The sequence below is a fragment of the Scheffersomyces coipomensis genome, assembly GCF_036884675.1.
Source record: "Scheffersomyces coipomensis strain NRRL Y-17651 chromosome Unknown DFJ63scaffold_3, whole genome shotgun sequence".
NCBI lineage: Eukaryota > Fungi > Ascomycota > Pichiomycetes > Serinales > Debaryomycetaceae > Scheffersomyces > Scheffersomyces coipomensis.
In genome coordinates this window covers 1234012-1253009 of record NW_027042894.1, presented here as the reverse complement: position 1 = coordinate 1253009, position 18998 = coordinate 1234012, and the positions used below count along the sequence as shown (strand labels likewise).

Here is an 18998-nt window from a genome sequence, read left to right as displayed (position 1 = left end):
ATAAGTAATTTAACTACTTTAAAGTCGATTTAAAAAAGAAATGGACGAGTCAGGAGTCGAACCCGAGACCTTTCGCATGCTAAGCGAACGCGCTACCAACTACGCCACACGCCCTGTGTAGAATTGAGAGAAATGGTCCCTAGCAGGATCGAACTGCTGATCTTGGCGTTATTAGCACCACGCCTTAACCAACTGGGCCAAGGGACCTTTTCATGTTTAAGAAAATTGGAAATGTTTATCGGAAGATGTCAAACACCACCAAAATTATTTTGTCAAAAAAATCTGTTTTTTGTACGTAAATAGTATTTCTCTTCGGGTATAGATAATATACAAAAAAAAAAAAAAACAAATCTAAAACCAGGAAATTAATGATTTGATAATGGTAATAATGAAGATTCCAATATAATTATCTACATTTTAAGATTATTTATGTTTGATTTGGTTGGTTTTTGGTAGAGCTATGATAGGAAAAGGAAAAGTTTTGAAAAAAAAAGATCTGGACTGATTTGGCAAAAAGTTACATCAATTTTGAATGAATGTATTCCACTTTAATGAATAAAAAAGAAACATGTTTATTTATAATGGTTGCAAACAGGAACATCTCCAGATTATATAGACTCTAATGATATGTATCAATAGTTCATTGAATGTGTTTGTTCAACTGCTTCCAGAAACAGATTCTTCAAATTCTGATGATCCCTTTTTTTTTTGCAGCACGAAATTCTAATTTTTTTTGGTGATTTTTGAATTCCTTAAATTTTTAAAAAGTTGGATTTTAAAATTTGGCTGCCTTTTCAAATACCCATCAGACATGTCATTATTCATCGATAGTTTATCAAAGAATATCAATTTGAAAATGTCAAACATCGCAAACCTTCCAAAGGATATCATTGAGTCAGGTACTTATATCTATCCATTCTATGTATGTATTATATTTTTGTTCCTGTTGCAAATGAAGTGAATTCAAATACTGACATCATGAGTTTAGGGGATGTATTATTTTGGAATATATCCAGAGCTTTGGGCATTCTATCTTACTGTTTTGATTCCTCAATTGGCCATGACTTTGAGTATCTATATTGTCATGTTTATTATGTTTTTCCCATTTTTGACAGTGTATTATTCAGTGTTTCAAGGACCACTTGGTATAGCCTCAGCATGGTTAACTATCTGGGTTGGATCAGCAACCACTTCTATTTTCATCGTTACTTATGCCTTATTACCCATTGTTCAAAAAGTCGCCTTTGATGCTGTTATGAGTAGAGAATTTTCTGATGATGTTGTATTATTAGGTAAACTTAGAAGAATTGCCAAAGTTCCATTTTTAGTTAAATGTGGTAGAATCTTTTGGATCATTCCTTATTTATGGGTTTTACCTTATTTGATTGCCAAATTGATTCTTATTTATTTAGTTCTTTTAATTCCTATTCCATTTGTGGGATTGATTTTATCACTTTGTTTACAAGCGCCATCTAAGGGTTTACAAGCTCATTCAAGATATTTTACCTTAAAAGGATTTGATAAAAGACAAATTCATGCCATTTATGTAGCTAATAGAGGTTCATACTTAGGTTTCGGTGCCATTGCTGTATTATTGGAACAAACTCCTATCATTGGATTACTCTTTATGTTTACTGATACTCTTGGTTCAGCATTATGGGCAGTTACGATTGAACAAAGAGAAAAGAAAGAGGCTGCAAATTTATTAAATGAGACTGCCACATTAAGATCTCCTACTAATGTTGAGATTATTGAAGCTAATGCTTCATTATATGATCCCAAGAAAGAAGATTAATTCAAATAAAAGAGACTCAAATAATGCCTAAATTTTATTAATGTCTTTTTGTTTATTATTTATTTGCTCTAATTTTTTTGTTTAGCTAACTAATTAATTCTAATCTATTCATATTTAATCTATTCATATAAATAAATATTATCAACGCAACCGAAACCAGCGGCAACCCCTCCTTCATTACTTGAGCTGAATTTAGATCTTAATAACCAACCTGCATTTTCATTACTTAAGATTTCTCCATTTTCTTCATTAAATAAAATGGTTCCAAATATCCCTAATTCAGATATGATATCTTCAGTATAGATATCATTATTTCTAATGATTTTATTATGATGGTTGGGAGGATTAATGATTTCCATTAAGATATAAGCTTCCCATTCCTTTTCATCAATTGATTTTAAAAATGATGGGATACTTTCTTTATAAATATTATTCCCTCCACCTTCTCTTTGAGGTTTTAAAACGAAATTTTGAGGTTGTTCAAACGCTAATTTTTTGGCCTTTTTACCTAATTCAGTATCATCCAAGGGATAAATCGCAACAAAAGTTGATAATAATAAAGTTAATTCGGTTTCCGTAATGGTTGGTAACACCTTTTTGATGATTTCTGAAGTAGTTAAAATTTGTTGAATTTTTTTTGCACCTGAAAGTTGAGTTAAAACTGATGGACATTTAATAGCGGTTGATTTTTCTAATAAAAGTCTAGCTTCCCATGTTTTTTCAGGATTAACTTCATAATCTGTTGGAGCATAACCTGAACGATAATATACCACTGAAACTTCATCCATGGTTGATTTTATGTATAATTTATGATTCTTAATAGTGGTTTTTGAAGTTACTTCTTCCAAGGTTAATCTATAAGATTTAATATCATGATTATTAAGTAATGCATATTCAATATGTCTTTGATCGAATGAATTTCTTTCCTTTGGTTGAACTATGAATAATATAACTGAATTAGATGATGATTTATAATGAGTATTTGCTTCAGCTAAACCTTTAGCTAATTTATCAGATGAATCAGAAATAGGGATTTCTTCATCTTCATAGTATTTATAAGAATAACTGCTATCATATAATCCACTTTTATTTAAATAATTATGCAATTGACCAATCTTAGTTGATAAACCTCCAAATGAAACACTAACTGTATTAAATTCAATTTGTTTGATTTCATTAGTATCTTGATGGACCATATAATCAGATCTGAATAATCCTAATGATAATGGTTGTAAAAGTTTCTTATCGGGACTTTCATCAATGGCTCTAGTATAAGTTTCATATAATTTCCCTGTGAATTCTTTATCATGGTTAGATAAGTTTTCTAAAATAGGTAATAGCCAAGATTTCTGTTTGGTAACTAAATTAATATATAATTCATTGAATATTTTTTGAACATTTTGAGCATCGATGAAACTTGATTTTGGTAAAGGAGTTGGAAATAAGGTAATAGGAGCTGCATTAGCACTATATGGTTCAAAATTTGGTGGATACATTACTAACCCATTTCCTAAACTCCATTGTAACAATGATTCTTTCAATTCACCAATTTGAGATTCACTCAATGAGGGGAAATCCTTTGGTGACATGATTAGATTTGAATTGAGTTATTAAAAGGAGATCAAATCTTGCAATTGTGTGGAATCGAAGCGTTGGTTTATCAAATGGTCAACGGTTCTATATTGATCAATCAATTATGGCATAATCAAGTCTGATACGCCATAATCTCATTTTGATTACGTAATAACTTAATAAGCAGAGTTTTCCTTAAGTATATCCATTTAAGGTAAATTAATCCTACTGTAAACAATACGAACCATTACTTGATACAAAGGTATACTCTATGATATCAATATGAACCATATAACATCATAGACATAATTACTTTTCAAATCAACTACGTGACTAATAGATACATATAACTTATTCTGAACTTAGACTATAAATAATTTAGATGTGATTTTTTTGCAGTAATTGATCAGACACAGAGAGTATCAGATAACTTAATTAATATGTTTAAATTTACTTCAAAGATATTAAGCCCATTTGGTGATATCTTATCATCAACTATATCCAAATAATGTAATTATAAATACAATACCTTGTTATTTCATCATTATATCCAATCACACGTGATAAAGGGTTACAACCCTAGCATGCTTTATATACAGTCCGTGATAACTCACATTTTTTCTGCTCTGTTGCTGCTCTCAAAGTGTGAACATTAAAAATTGAAAAATCTAGTTAATAGTACGATACCATTATAGATATAGATAATTATCATATATTAAAGCCAAAAGTATGTTCAAATGTTGGATAGAGAGTGATAATTAATAGAGATTTATATGAATTTATCCACCATTGCTCAAAATTTGGGTTCTGTGGGGATATCATAGACAATATTTGAGAGAGTTTACCAATTCAATTCATCAAATGATATAAAAATATGAACATTAACGAAAGTAGTCATTAAAGTAAAGATAATTCATATCAGATAGTATCATGATAGAGAATAGTCATTTGAAAATGATTTAACGTCAATTTTATCAGAGTTGTACTCGATTTACAGATAAGATCTAAGAGATCCCTTAATAGATACATCATATAAGATAATTAAATCATTTTAACAAGAATAGATCAAAAGAAGAAACAAACAAACACAACTATCATATATCATTGTAAACTATTCATTCATCGTAATTCAGACAATCTCATTAACTATCTTACCTCGTAAAACTTATCAATTATACGAAATCATAAATACTAACTTAAATCTTTTAGTGAAATACTTAGCTGCTTACTTATTATTAGTTAACGCCGGTAACACTACCCCATCAGTTGCTGATGTCAAAGCTGTTTTAGAATCAGTTGACATTGAAGTCGAAGAAGACAAAATCTCTAAATTATTAGAAGAAGTTGAAGGTAAAAACGCTGAAGAATTAATTGCTGAAGGTAACGAAAAATTATCTTCTGTTCCAACCGGTGGTGCTGCTCCAGCTGGTGGTGCTGCTTCTGGTGCTGCTGCCACTGAAGAAGCTGCTGAAGAAGAAGCTGAAGAAGAAAAAGAAGAATCCGATGACGATATGGGTTTCGGTTTATTCGATTAGATTCAATAATATATTATTTATTTTATCTCAAAAGAAAATATCATCACCAAAGTCATATATATATAACATCATACTTTCTTCTATAATCAACTTATAACTCTGATTACTGACGCTAATGCTTTTTATTGTATAATAATAGAAAAATACAAAAAACAAATAAATAAATAAACTTTTATTTTATAAACTCATTTACAAACATAATATTCATTGTCAGATTCTATAAACATCATAATTCATCAGCAAGGGCTTTTCTTAATCCATGAGGATTGCCAAACACAACATGTCTAGCATTTATAATGAACTCATCGAATTCTTTATCTGACACACTGTAATTATCTCTCTTTCTATTTTCCTTTCTAGTTTCAACTTGTTGAGATAACCATTCTAAAAATGGTTTAGATGGTTTTAAAGTTTTATTAAGTTGATGAATGTCAACTAATTTCTCAAAGTAAAGCTTTAACTCACTTGATGAATCAAATTGATCTTTACTTAAAGTAGATTGTAAATATGATGAGATTTCAAAATCGGGTTCACTATTGGCTTCTGATCTCTTTTCAATATTATTAGAATCAAGTAAATTCAAATCTTCAAAGATATTGACAAACCTTTGCTTTGATTCTTCTCCTAAACTAGGGAATACCGAGATTAAACTTTTAATACCTTGGTTATTTGATGAACTAAAATATTGAGAATTGAAATGATTATTTTGAGTTAATGCATGGATTATACCCAAGATTCTTTTTTGAACAATATCAGATTCATAATTCAAACTCTTGAATAAATTCTCCACGAATAAAGCATTTGAATTCTTTAAGACATTATTAATAGCTTCAGGATTATTTCTTAAACTTGATCCCATAATTCTATATGCCTTTTCACTAATCTTATCATTTTTAAAAGTTGCAATATCAACAAGATTTTCAAAAATAGCTTTATCAGAAGTCAAAGTAACTCCAAATTTAATATCATGACTTAATTCACTCAAGATATCTAATGCTTTTGAAACTCTTGCCACATCCTTTTGATCATTTGGTTGATCATTAAAAGTTTCAATTTCATAAATAGCTTGATCGAAATTATTCAAATCTTCAAAATTAACTTTCCCCTTTTCATTACCAGAATTATATTTCTCAACTATATTCTTAACTTGTTTTCTCTTTAATTTTTCTTCTTTACTTGCTGCATCAACTGGGGTATCAACCACCACAATATCATGAGGTTGGGGTGGTTGAACTTGTTCTGATGATTCATCCATTAATTTAGCTTCTCGTTGTGACGTATCTATATTCAAACGAACGTGTAAGCCCGCAGGGATGTTTTGACCTTCACGAATGTTTTGCCACTCTTTGGTTGGATTGAATAATTTAGGATAACAATCTTTAGGATTGGATGGATTACAGATTAATTCTTCTTCGGTATCGACGATTTGACCGACAGTAAGTACTATTATAAACCCAAGTGCTGCTAATACTGGAAACTTCATTTGCCAGTTATGTATAGGATAGTTGGTGGTGGTGGTGGTGGTAGATGATCTAGATGATTGATAGAAATAGAGTTGATTTTTGTTTTACATTGTTCACACGTCATAAAAAAAGTCTTGCCACAATATCATCAAAATGCGACACTCACTATTTTCTTTTTTAGCAGCAATTTGGAAACTACAATAAGTAAAGATTTATAATAAAATAAGACAAAATATACTTGGAAATCTATTTACATATATATATGCTATGTTAGTAGCATATACATACAAACTCTATCATGCTATAATATACAAAAAAAAAGGTTCAAAAAAAGCAAAAAAATTGAAAAAAATCAAACGTATGTAAACAATATAAGTTAATATATCATTAAATATTTTAAACAGCAGCAGCAGTAGCCTTTTGTAAAGCTTGTTCAATATCATTAATTAAATCTTCAGTATCTTCAATACCAACTGAGACTCTAACTAAATCATCATAAACACCATTAGCTTCTCTTTCAGCCTTTGGAATACCACCATGAGTCATAACAGCTGGAACTTCAACTAATGATTCAATACCACCTAAGGATTCAGCTAAAGTGAATAATTTAGTAGCGGACGTGAACAAAGCAGCACCTTTGGCACCACCGGCAATTCTGAAGGAAATCATACCACCACCTAAACCATCTCTATGTTGTCTAACAACAACATCATGATGAAGATGAGATTTTAAACCTGGATAATTAACTTTAACTACTGATGGATGTTGAACTAAAAATTCAGCAATTTTTTGAGCTGAAGTAGCAGCTTGTCTAACTCTTAAATGTAAAGTTTTTAAACCTCTATGAGCTAACCATGAATCAAATGGAGATGGAATTGAACCAATGGCATTTTGTAAGAATCTAAATTGTTCATGTAATTCAGAATCATTAGTAGCTAAAACACCCATAACAACATCAGAATGACCATTAATATATTTAGTAACGGAATGAACCACAACATCAGCACCAAGAGTAAGAGGATTTGAAATATATGGAGATAAGAAAGTATTATCAACCACTAATAAAATCTTATTACCAGTTTTAGCTTCATTATCTTTTAAAATTTGAGCAACTTTAGCAATATCAGTAATTGATAAAGTTGGATTTGATGGAGTTTCTAACCAAACTAATTTAGTATTTGGTTGAATATTAGATTGTAATTCATCAGCTAAATTACCTCCAACAAAAGTAGCATTAACACCATGAGTATTAGCAACTTTGGTGAAATATCTATAAGTACCACCATAAACATCACCACCAGAAATAATATGAGAATTGATTGGTAATGATTGAATAACTAAAGCAGTAGTGGCAGAACCAGAACCTAAAGCAATAGCATGTTTAGCATTTTCTAAAGAAGCAACAGCTTGTTCGAAATTATCTCTATTTGGATTGGAAGATCTTGAATATTCATAAATACCAAGAGGCTTGGCAGGTTCAGATTGAGCAAAAGTGGTGGATAAAGAAACAGCTTCAATAACAGCACCAGTAGATGGATCAATTGGAGCACCAACATGGATAGCTCTGGTACCGAAACCTAATTTAGGAGTGCTTTCAATAGTCATTATTATATTTAAAAAAACTGTGGTGTCTTTGATATGGAAATCGGATAAGTTGGATTATCGTCTATTATAGATTAAACTAAGATTTGGAAAGGTTGGACTTTTCAAATTGGAAGAAACAAACGTGTCTATAAAGTTCTTGATGGAAAACTAAGATGTTTAAAAGCTTAACGAAACAAGCAGAAGAAGAAGAAGAATTAAAAAAACCCCAATCAAAAAACTAATGTGGAATTATAATAGATTTATACCAAATGTGAATGCCAATTATAAATATTCTGCTTACTATATGGTAGGGCAAAAAATTTTTATTTTTATTTTTGATAGGGCGCGATGTGTGGTGGTAAACATCCTGCATGTAACAACCGCCTTTTTAAGGTAAAAAGATCCCCATTAACTATGTGGAAACTGTGGCGTTTCTTTTGCCGTTCAAACATAAAAAAAATTTCTTTTTATTTTTGTTTGCTGCTTAGAAATCGACACGTGACTGGACTTTAACTTCCGGTAAGTGCTCTTAATGAGACAATTATTAATCATGACCGTCATCATTAATGGAAGCAAATATAATAATTATCATATGTCGAAATCGCCATTCATGTTTCAAATCAAAAAAGAAAGAAAGGATGGTTTGTATGGGAAAGCTTAACCTCTCTATACAACAAATAAAACCATCAATCAATCACCTAATATCCCGTGCTCTATCTGATATAACTAGTAAAATTTATTTTGAGTCAACTTTATCAGATCATAATTTTATCAGGTGGTTGCAAATTTTAAAATGGGGATTTTCATATATCAGTTATAACCTATGCTTAGAACTAATGATTAATAACTTTTATTATTGAGCGTACATACGGGGTTTGATTATGTTTAAAGCGAGTAAAGTACATTTGATTTTGATTTGTATATACACACGCACATACTTTTACTATTCTTGTAATTCATCTAAAAATTTAGGATTATTAGATAATTTTGCTTTAAATTTATCCCACCAATTATCAAATGCTTTAATAGGAACCTTTCCTGAATCATCAATGAAACTAGCAAGAAAGTTATATGCATGTCCCACAATTTTATTAGCCAAGACAGCTGTATCATTTGGTCCTAAATTAGTAGTTGATTTTGTGGTTACTAATGCTTGACTATTACCATTATTACTATTATTCTGAGCTAATTTATTCTTTTCACTCTCTTGTCTTAATAAGATCTCAGCCTGTTGAGTGGTTTCAATTGAAATCCCAATATTAATACTAACGGAATCATTAGCATTGATGGCAATTGATGAATCATCAATAGTCATATCAGTATCTTCCAAATCATTCTTCTTACTATTGTTATTAATTTTATAAATGGCTGATGGTTTTAAGGGATTCAATCCTCCTAATAATTTAAACTCTTGAGAATTAGGTAATTGGAAATAAATCAAGGCAGTATAATTGGTATCAGTGAAATTTGAATTGGGTAATAAGAATACTGTAATAAATGATATATGTGATGCATTCGCTATAGTAGCAACATATTTATTTGATTCAACTTGATTAGCCAATTCAATTGGTCTTCCCGAACAAACTACACCAAACATGCTTTTTCCAAATATGACAATTGAAGTTTATACCTCTATACAGTAATGATTGTTGTAGGTATGATTTGTTTATGATTAACGTGGTGATGGTGGTGGTGGTGGTTGTCAATTTGGTTTGAGTTTAATTTTGGTGATGCTCGTTGAGTTACCCGCCTAAACCATTTTAGCAGCACACAAATAAAAAAAAGTTTTCCCTCTTCTTAAATGAAAATTATTTGTATGAGTTTTCTTTCCTTTAAGCAAAAGGTTATTGAGAGATAGTATGACCAACTGGTTGATATGGTAAGTTAATAAAGTGTTGTTAGCTTATGATATGGACTTCAGATTGTCGTTTGACAATTTCATATTTCTATTTTTAATTCTTTTTCTTTTTATGGGTGATCAAAGAAGGTAATTGATTAAAGTTTTTGGTTTCTTCGTTACATGTTTCTTTTCTTTATGGTTTCACGATCATAGAGAGTATTAGAATTAAGATGAAACGTTTAGAAAAAAGCAAATGTACTGATTATCGATACAATCATCCTATAATAACTACGTCTGACATATTTTCCATCTTTGAGCATGATGATCTTATTCATCCCGTGCAATAGATGAATATGGGAAAGATAATTCGTGACATTCCTCTTTATTTATAGATTGGTTTTCTATTTAAGTAGAGGTTTCTATAAGAATCCAACTAGTAGCACATCCTCCACTTAGGAGTATTATTTTCTCATCATTACCAGCTTTGTATAATAAATTCAAATAATCAAAAGTAACATCCTCAGCATCCTTTGTCTGCTGTTGTATACCGCAATTACCATGTTCTCCCCAACCCCATGAATAAACTATACTATCAGGAGTGCTTATTAAACCATGTTCACTGCCAATAGCATAGTTTACAATATCTGTGATTGATTCTGATTGCACCTCTGGGAATAATTGTCCATGACTATTATTTCCATAAGACTCAATTTGAAGATGATTCAATTTATCTCTTACTATTTGATGAACCGATGACCACATGGTCTTGATATCAATGACTTCAGATAGATTATTACTAACGGAAGCTTGTTCTAACCCAATCGATTTACCATGAATCTTTACTCCACCACCTAAATAGAATACAGAAAACTCTCTACCTAATGAAAATTGAAAATTAGTAGCAGCCTCCAATCCAAAATCTAACTTCCGAGGATTCCATATTATTGGTTCTGGTTTATTATTCGACATGATTAGTTGTTTACCCAACTGTCCCTTACGACAATTACCCCATCCCAATAATTGATTATTTTGAATTCGTAATATAGTTGCATCAAGCGATGACTTCACATCAACGATTTCTTCTATATCAAAGTCCAAACCCAATAGACATAATTCAGACTGAGTTATCTTATTCCCCAATCCCAATTCACCTTTCAATCCACGCCCACAAACATAAACTTGGTTATCTCGATTGATTAACATTGAGAACTCCCACCCACAAGATATATCCTTCCAATTAGACTGGGTACCTATTTTAGTGAATACAGGATATGAGGATTGACTTAAAGGATGTCCACATTGACCAAATGAATTATCACCACACGAGTAAATATCTCCATTATCAAATAATATTAGAGTATGATTACCTCCACATGATATTTTGATCGGTTTCGACTTGGTTAATATTGAAGTTGGTTTGTTATTATGAGGTAGTTCGAATAAACATGGTTGTAAGGTGTTTTGATCTATATCATTGTTGATTCCCAATTGATAATTCCCATTAGATCCACAAGCTAATAACGTATATGTCATAAATATGATAATGGCTAGCTCGTTGCTATTATGGTAGATGTATTTCGTTTTATCGCTAAATTAATTTTTTTTTCGCTAGCAATAGAGTAAAGGCATAACTATGTAAACTACCTAGATACCCTCGTAACAAATGATATCATAATCTTTCAACAAGGGTTTTATCTAACGATTCGAATCAAGAAAAGTACCAATTCATAATCATCACGAAGAATAGACAAATATTAACTTTAAATACAAAATTGGATGTTTATATTGATAGATGGTAGCTTTTAGCTTTCTACAGTTGTCACTGAGTGGAGTTGGTAGTTACGCGATTTACCTCCGTACCTCAGTCCACTTTCACCAGCGGCTCGCTATCAAGACATATCACGATTTTTACTGCAAAATCTGAACTGTGGCTCTAATTATAGTCATTTCCGAACCGATATTTAAACCATGAAAATATCGTACCATATAGATCTAGAGCTGGGTATATAAAGAGACCTAGAGTAGTCTATACTTCTTCATTTGTTCATATCCAAGTACATACAATCAAAACAAAAATGGCTCCAGTACCAGCTGCTACAAGATACGACCCATCACAATTCAATCCAGAACATAATTCTAGGACTGAAAGTGGTGCTTTCACTATTAGTAAGGAAAATAAACAACAATCTAAAAACCCTGATTTCTTACCCACTTGGGATCCAAATCAAAAGTTCCCTCCTTTGAAATTCTTTGAATTTCATGATAAAGGCTTATTAGCTGATCCTGAATTTCCTAATTTATTTCCTAAAGATATCGATCATAAAGTGAAAAGTGTTACTCCAAAGTTAGGATCTGAAATCAATGGTATTCAATTATCTCAATTAAATGACGAAGGTAAGAATGAATTAGCTTTGTTCTTGGCCCAAAGAGGTGTTGCTATCTTTAGAGATCAAGATTTTAGTTCATATGGTCCTGAATTCGCTGTTAATTATGGTAAATACTTTGGTCCATTACATGTTCATCCAACTTCAGGTTCACCAGAAGGTTTTCCTCAATTACATATCACTTTCAGAGGAGCTTCTAAGAAGGAATTAGAAAGTGCCTTTGCTACAAGAACCAACAATATAGGATGGCATTCCGATGTATCTTATGAATTGAATCCTCCTCAAATCACCTTTTTCAGTGTATTAGAAGGACCAGAAGCTGGTGGAGATACTATTTTTGCTGATACAGTTGAAGCTTATAAGAGATTAAGTCCTGCTTTCCAAGCAAGATTAGAAGGATTACATGTTTTACATACCGCCGAAGATCAAGCTAATATCAATCAAGAAGCGGGTGGAATCGTAAGAAGAAAAGCGGTGTCTAATATCCATCCTTTAGTAAGACAACATCCTGTTACCAAGGAGAAATTCTTATTTTTAAATAGAGAATTTGGTAGAAAGATTGTTGAATTAAAGGAATCTGAATCCGACCAATTATTAGAATTTTTGTTTAATCATGTTGAGCTGGCTCACGATTTACAATTAAGAGCCAAATGGGAACCCAACACTGTTGTTTTATGGGATAACAGAAGAACAATCCATTCGGCTGTTATTGATTGGGAAACTCCAGTCCTTAGACATGCTTTCAGAATTAGTCCTCAAGGTGAAAGACCAGTTGAAGATTTAAAGTATTTGAATGATGAAACTTATCTTCAAGATAAGTATGACTTGATTAAGAAGTAAACCTACCCACCACTCCTTCCGTATATAGCACAATTCTTCTCAAAATGTTTATAATGAATAAAATGTTAATGTTTTCTATTTGCAACCATTGACAAGATGGAAGTAAGCGCGTAATTTAAAAAAAAAATTAGCTTTACACGCGATTTTTGATTTTGTTCATCTCTAACAAAAATTTCATTACGATCTGACAGCTTAAACAGTAGTAATTCTATTGATATCATACTTACGAAGATGAGTTGGTATAAGAAGAATAATCCTGATATTATGAAGGATGAAGAGGATAGAGCAGGAAATGCTACTCCGAAGAAACCAAGTTACATTCAAGTGCCATCATCATCACCTATAAACGTCAAATCATCACCAAATCAGCAACTGGCTGCCATCATTCCAACTAGCATGAAACCTACCATTGATGAAGCTAAAGAACGTCAATTAGAAGCCAAGAGACAAGCGATAAGACAACATAAGGATTTTCCCATTATAAGGAAACGTTTTCATTATTTAAAGGAAAGTGATATTTTTAAAGGTTTCGTCAAAGGTAAAGGAAATTTAAGAGAGATTACTCAATGGTTATCCGATAACTTTAATGAACATGACATCTTACATCGAGAACAATTAGAGAAGAAAAGACGAATTGAAGAGGAAGCAAGAATCAAGCAAAAGACTTTAGAAGATAGAATGAAACGTGAATACGAAGAAAGACAAGCATATATAAGAAAGCAAAAGCAATTAAAAAATGATTTTGACGAAGACGATGATCTCGAGGAAGATGATGATAATGACATTAGTGAAGATGAGGATGTTATGAGTGATGAACCCCATGACGATGAAGATCAATCCCCTGTTAAAATAAAAGTAAGAGGAAGAGCTAAAGTCAAACATGATAGTTCTCCAGTAAAACCAGAAGGACAAGATAATATAATTTCTACTAAAGTCACAACTAATAAGCCAAAGATATCGATTCTCGATAAATACAAATTCAAACCAAAAGTTCAAACTACATTGGATGTATTTGGTGGAAGTGGAGAACCTATTATTAAGAAGAGAAAACTTGTTCGTGGATCAGCTTTAGAAGATATAACTCCTAGTGCCAGCCCACCACCAATAATTCCTCCTAAATATGATTCTCCAATGATTATTCCAAAATTATCAGCTGTGACTTATGAAGCTCACCTTAATAGTAAAAAGACTGATCGTAATGAATATGCTCAAGACGATGATATAAATGAGATGATTGTTTCTGATGATGATTTGGACAGATTAGAGGAAAAGATAAAGGAGAATAAAAAGGCAGCTAAACTTAAAAAGAGTGAAGCAGTTATTGCAATTAGTGATGATGAACTAGAAGAAGATGATGTCAGTGATGATATGTCTGAAGAAGATGATGAAGCAAATTATAATGGAGGACTTACTACAATTGACGCTCAAATTTTGGAGTTTATTAATAATGCTTCTGTGCAAGATTTAATTGAAATTTGTGTTATAGAACCACCTATTGCTGAATTTGTAGCTTCTCAACGTCCATTTGAAACTATTTATGATGTTTCTGAAAATCCATTTATCTTACCTGATGAAGATGATAAAACTAAGAAAGCCAAGAATAATAGAAAGAAAAAGACTATTGGGTTGAGAATTGTTGAAAATACTGAACATAGTTTGAAGGGTTATAAAGCCGTTGACTCGTTAATTAAAACCTGTTCACAATATGGGGAATCCATTTCTAATCAAATGAAATCTTGGGGTGTTAAAGTAACCGGGGAAGGTGAATTAGACCTTGTAGAACTTGATCCATTGAATGAAGGTGAAGTCAATGAAGTAATTGATTTAGATAATGAAGAAGAAGAAGAGAGCAAGACCAATGATAAAGATAAAGATTATGGAAATGAAGACGAAGAAGATGTCGTTATTACGCATCATAAAAAGAAAGGATTAAGATATATCAAACATAAGCCAAGTTTATTAGCTGATGATATCACTTTAAACAATTATCAACAGGTTGGTGTCAACTGGTTGAATTTATTATATCAAAATAAATTATCTTGTATATTGGCTGATGAAATGGGTTTAGGTAAGACCTGTCAAGTTATATCATTCATGGCTCATTTAAAGGAAACAGAAAAGAAGAAAGGACCTCATTTAGTTGTTGTTCCAGCTTCAACTATTGAAAATTGGTTGAGAGAATTTAATAAATTTTGTCCTGACTTGAAAGTTCAAGCTTATTATGGTTCGGTTAGAGAACGTGAAGATTTAAGATATGAATTACAGGATACTGATTTTGATGTATTGGTTACGACATATACTTTGGCTTCGGGTTCATCAATAGATTTTAAATTTTTAAAGAGTCAAAATTTTAATATTATTGTTTATGATGAAGGTCATCTTTTAAAGAACTCAAATACTGAAAGGTATAATAGATTAATGAGATTACAAGGTAAGTTTAGATTGTTATTGACTGGTACTCCATTACAGAATAATTTAAGAGAATTAGTTTCTTTATTAGCATTCATGTTACCCTCAATTATTTAATGAAAAGAAAGAAGATTTGCAAGGTTTATTTAGTCAAAAGTTAAATGCAACAGTCACATCTACTTCAACTGGAAATTCATCCGCAGCATCAACGCCAAATAATTATAATCCATTATTATCAGTTCAAGCCATTAGTAAAGCAAAAACCATGATGACACCATTTGTATTAAGAAGAAGAAAGAATCAAGTGTTGCAACATTTACCAGCTAAATGTCATGAAATTATTAAATGTGATTTAACTGAATTACAAGATAAAGTATATCATGATTATTTAAGTAAGGCAAGATTCACTAAACAAGAAAGAGAAAGAAGAAAACTTTTATCAAGTAAAGAGCAAAGTGAGTTAGCCAGAACTAAACCAATTGAATCTTCAACCAACACATTGATGTCGTTAAGAAAGATTTCTTTACATCCATTATTATTTAGACTTGAGTATGACGATGCTAAACTAAAGAAAATGGCCAAGGCAATTATGAGAGAACCTGAATATTTAGAAGCAAATGAAACGTTCATATTTGAAGATATGCAAGTTATGAATGATTATGAATTGAATAATTTATGTCAAAAGTTTCCATATTCATTAAAAACTTATAAGCTTGAAGATGAGAAATTCTTAAATAGTGGTAAAGTAATTCAATTGAATAAGCTTTTAAAGACAATCATTGATAAAGGTGAAAAAGTATTAATCTTTTCATTATTCACACAAATGTTGGACATTTTAGAAAGAACATTGACGTTATCAAAGTATAAGTTTGTTAGATTAGATGGGGCAACCAGTGTTGAAACAAGACAGGATATTATTGATCAATTTTATGATGATGATACCATTCCTGTATTCTTATTGTCAACCAAAGCTGGTGGGTTTGGGATTAATTTAGTGGCGGCCAATAATGTCATTATTTTCGATCAATCATTCAACCCTCATGATGACAAACAAGCAGAAGATCGTGCTCATAGAGTTGGTCAAACTAAAGAAGTTACTGTCTATAAATTGATTGTCAATAAAACCATTGAAGAAAATATGTTACAATTGGCAGAGAATAAATTACAATTGGACGAAACCATCAGTACTGAAAGTAATGGGGAGTCCAAGTTCGAAGAGAAGACAGCTTCATTGTTTGAGAACCTTTTATTTCAACAGGACCGTATATAAAGCATGTATTTTATTTTATTTGTATGTATATGTATATATAGAAATGTATCCGGTAATATAGTTCCGTCAGATCACGTGAGTTTCTTTAAAGTATTTTTTTTTTTTTCAAATTCCGTAAAATTCCTTAAAATTTCGAAGAGCGTAAACTTTTGATTTATAATTCAAAAAAGCAACCAGTTGAAGAAGAGTATATTTCATTTATTCATATCTAGCTTACACAATGTTTCTAATTAAAAAGTCATTAGTACAACCTATAATACGAAGCTCAGGAGCTTTAAGTTCTAGGTTGGTAGCTAAACCAACTTCAGCCACTTTCCTTACATCATTCAGAAACTTATTTATTCAAACTGTGGAAACACCGAATGAAAATGCATTAAAGTTCTTACCTTCTATAACCATCTTAGGGAATGAGAATGAAACTCGAGAGTTTTTAAGTGGAAGAGAAGCCGCATGTTCTCCATTGGTGGTTAAATTATTCAGTATTGATGGTATAAAGTCTATTATGTTAGGATCTAACTTTATCACAGTTGAAAAAGTAGGTAATCAAGACTTAGATTGGTCATTAATTAAACCAGAAATCTTTTCTATCTTAACAGAATATTTAACTAATGGATCCCCAATCATACTTGAAGATAGTAAAGTTGGTAATGATGTATTGATCAATGAAGATGATGACGAGGTAGTATCTATGATTAAAGAATTAATATTTACCAGAATAAGACCAGCTATTCAAGATGATGGAGGTGATATTGAATTTGTTAAATTCAGAGAAGAAGACGGAACTGTCTTTTTAAAATTGATGGGTGCTTGTCGTTCATGTGATTCAAGTTCTGTTACATTAAAAAATGGTATTGAAAGTATGTTAAAATATTATATTGAAGAAGTCCAAGCTGTAGAACCTATAGAAGAATTAGAAAAGCAAGAGCAAGCACAAGAACAAGAACAAGAAGAAGTTAAATTCGAAGCGGCAAGTTTAACTCCAAGAAGTAGAGATAACGATGTGGTCCCACCAAGCTTGTAAATAGTATTTTAATGAGGACATTTATTATATAATCGCTTAGATTAAACAATTCCCCATGTTAATGTATGATATTTTTTGAATGAAGGATTGATCAATATTATAAACACGCTAATCTCTCTCACAAAAAAGCGAATTGCAAAAATTAAAATTGTTGCTAACAATTAGTCTAATCAGATCTACTTGACATGCCTTACTTATCCATTGGGCTCAAATAATAGCTTATATGATGAGTCTGCTGCAACACCGCCACATTGTTGCAATGATTTTAGTAGCCCTAACTTCATTCCTTTGTAATAAGCCAGCTTGCACTTGGCGCATAAATTTTATAAGTAAATTTGTGGGACGTACTTTAACGACAGTAATTTTTTATGTCTTCAACAAAAAGTCATTTCTTTTTTTTCTTCCTAAATCATTTTTTTTTTTGTCAAATATTTCGTGTCTGACTTTTCTCTAATTTCTTTTTTGTCCAGACAGACACAGATTTTTTTTTTTAAAGAAAAAAAAAAGGATTCTCAAATTACTTTAATTTGGGTGCGAAATGCGACAAATCAATACTCGTTAAATAAAGGGGGAAAACCAAAAAATTATATTGTCCTTTAGGGGTAGTTCAATTTGTGGCAGAAGCGCATCTACCTATTCAAAAAATCAAAAAAAGTAATAACACCGATAGACCTGTATGATAGACCAAAAAAATTTAATTATAGTTCGGGGCTTTTAATTGTATAAATGATGTGTATATTTCAAAGAGAATGGTACATGAATAATGAACAAAATGCTAAACTAAGAAGAACAAAAAAACAAACAAACAAACAAACGGGGAAACAGTCAAATGTTATCACCGACTACCAGCTGCCAGTAAAAAACAACAACAATGACTATACAAAACAATGATAAAATTCAACAAAATGGGGGAGACTTTATGGTAGCATATCTAAATAAAAACCATACAGGGGAACTGACAAAGAACATAATATAGGATGATAAAATGAAAACAAAACAAAACTTAACGAAAAACTGTTTAACATGTAGTAATTCCTTAAACTATTGGTTGTTCAAGGCAGACAAAACCGAAAAGACAGGCAGACAAAAAAAACAAAAAAAGACAAAAAATAAAAGCAATACCTCGCAATGAAAAATAAAAATAATTAAAAAAAAAGCGGGACTAAAATGAAACTCCGACACACAAAAAATCGAAAAATAAAATGGTAGATAATTTCGAAAATCAAACAATGACCATCTTGGAAAAAAGTAATCATTAAAATGTCTTTTAAATAACTAAGGGGGG

At 31.2% G+C, this 18998-nt stretch overlaps 10 protein-coding genes and 2 non-coding genes across 12 annotated transcripts; 5 read left to right on the top strand and 7 right to left on the bottom strand. All coding sequences in view use genetic code 12, as the record gives it.

Moving 5' to 3' along the window:
• Window positions 1-41: 41 nt before the first annotated feature.
• On the bottom strand, window positions 42-114 carry DFJ63DRAFT_t69. Its single transcript has one exon. It is a non-coding gene; the product is annotated as a tRNA-Ala (tRNA).
• Window positions 115-133: 19 nt separating this feature from the next.
• DFJ63DRAFT_t68 lies at window positions 134-207 on the bottom strand. The gene has a single exon. It is a non-coding gene; the product is annotated as a tRNA-Ile (tRNA).
• A 784-nt stretch (window positions 208-991) lies between these two features.
• Window positions 992-1795, top strand: DFJ63DRAFT_312731 (uncharacterized protein; the record flags this gene model as incomplete). The annotated part of the gene is made up of 1 exon (XM_064906033.1): window positions 992-1795. One exon carries the CDS (start codon window positions 992-994, stop codon window positions 1793-1795), a length of 804 nt encoding a protein of 267 aa, XP_064762742.1.
• Window positions 1796-1914: 119 nt separating this feature from the next.
• Window positions 1915-3384, bottom strand: GSH2 (glutathione synthase; the record flags this gene model as incomplete). Its single annotated transcript, XM_064907443.1, has 1 exon — window positions 1915-3384. One exon carries the CDS (start codon window positions 3382-3384, stop codon window positions 1915-1917), a length of 1470 nt encoding a protein of 489 aa, XP_064762741.1.
• A 756-nt stretch (window positions 3385-4140) lies between these two features.
• On the top strand, window positions 4141-4902 carry RPP2A (ribosomal protein P2 alpha; the record flags this gene model as incomplete). Its single annotated transcript, XM_064906032.1, has 2 exons — window positions 4141-4176; window positions 4501-4902. The coding sequence occupies 2 exons, from the start codon at window positions 4141-4143 to the stop codon at window positions 4900-4902; spliced, it is 438 nt and encodes a 145-aa protein (XP_064762740.1).
• A 226-nt stretch (window positions 4903-5128) lies between these two features.
• On the bottom strand, window positions 5129-6385 carry DFJ63DRAFT_334947 (uncharacterized protein; the record flags this gene model as incomplete). The annotated part of the gene is made up of 1 exon (XM_064908129.1): window positions 5129-6385. One exon carries the CDS (start codon window positions 6383-6385, stop codon window positions 5129-5131), a length of 1257 nt encoding a protein of 418 aa, XP_064762739.1.
• A 199-nt stretch (window positions 6386-6584) lies between these two features.
• Window positions 6585-8431, bottom strand: CYS3 (cystathionine gamma-lyase). Its single transcript, XM_064903292.1, has one exon. The coding sequence runs from the start codon at window positions 7968-7970 to the stop codon at window positions 6762-6764; it is 1209 nt and encodes a 402-aa protein (XP_064762738.1). The 5' UTR covers window positions 7971-8431; the 3' UTR covers window positions 6585-6761.
• Window positions 8432-9870, bottom strand: DFJ63DRAFT_118963 (uncharacterized protein). Its single transcript, XM_064903291.1, has one exon. The coding sequence runs from the start codon at window positions 9544-9546 to the stop codon at window positions 8893-8895; it is 654 nt and encodes a 217-aa protein (XP_064762737.1). The 5' UTR covers window positions 9547-9870; the 3' UTR covers window positions 8432-8892.
• ATS1 (Ats1p) lies at window positions 9871-11593 on the bottom strand. The gene has a single exon (XM_064903273.1). It carries the CDS (start codon window positions 11320-11322, stop codon window positions 10195-10197), a length of 1128 nt encoding a protein of 375 aa, XP_064762736.1. The 5' UTR covers window positions 11323-11593; the 3' UTR covers window positions 9871-10194.
• DFJ63DRAFT_118634 (uncharacterized protein) lies at window positions 11594-13085 on the top strand. Its single transcript, XM_064903272.1, has one exon. The coding sequence runs from the start codon at window positions 11865-11867 to the stop codon at window positions 13011-13013; it is 1149 nt and encodes a 382-aa protein (XP_064762735.1). The 5' UTR covers window positions 11594-11864; the 3' UTR covers window positions 13014-13085.
• A 159-nt stretch (window positions 13086-13244) lies between these two features.
• DFJ63DRAFT_318505 (DNA-dependent ATPase) lies at window positions 13245-16763 on the top strand (the record flags this gene model as incomplete). The annotated part of the gene is made up of 2 exons (XM_064906948.1): window positions 13245-15520; window positions 15573-16763. The coding sequence occupies 2 exons, from the start codon at window positions 13245-13247 to the stop codon at window positions 16690-16692; spliced, it is 3396 nt and encodes a 1131-aa protein (XP_064762734.1). The 3' UTR covers window positions 16693-16763.
• A 38-nt stretch (window positions 16764-16801) lies between these two features.
• On the top strand, window positions 16802-17825 carry DFJ63DRAFT_118729 (uncharacterized protein). Its single transcript, XM_064903287.1, has one exon. The coding sequence runs from the start codon at window positions 16913-16915 to the stop codon at window positions 17711-17713; it is 801 nt and encodes a 266-aa protein (XP_064762733.1). The 5' UTR covers window positions 16802-16912; the 3' UTR covers window positions 17714-17825.
• Window positions 17826-18998: the final 1173 nt, after the last annotated feature.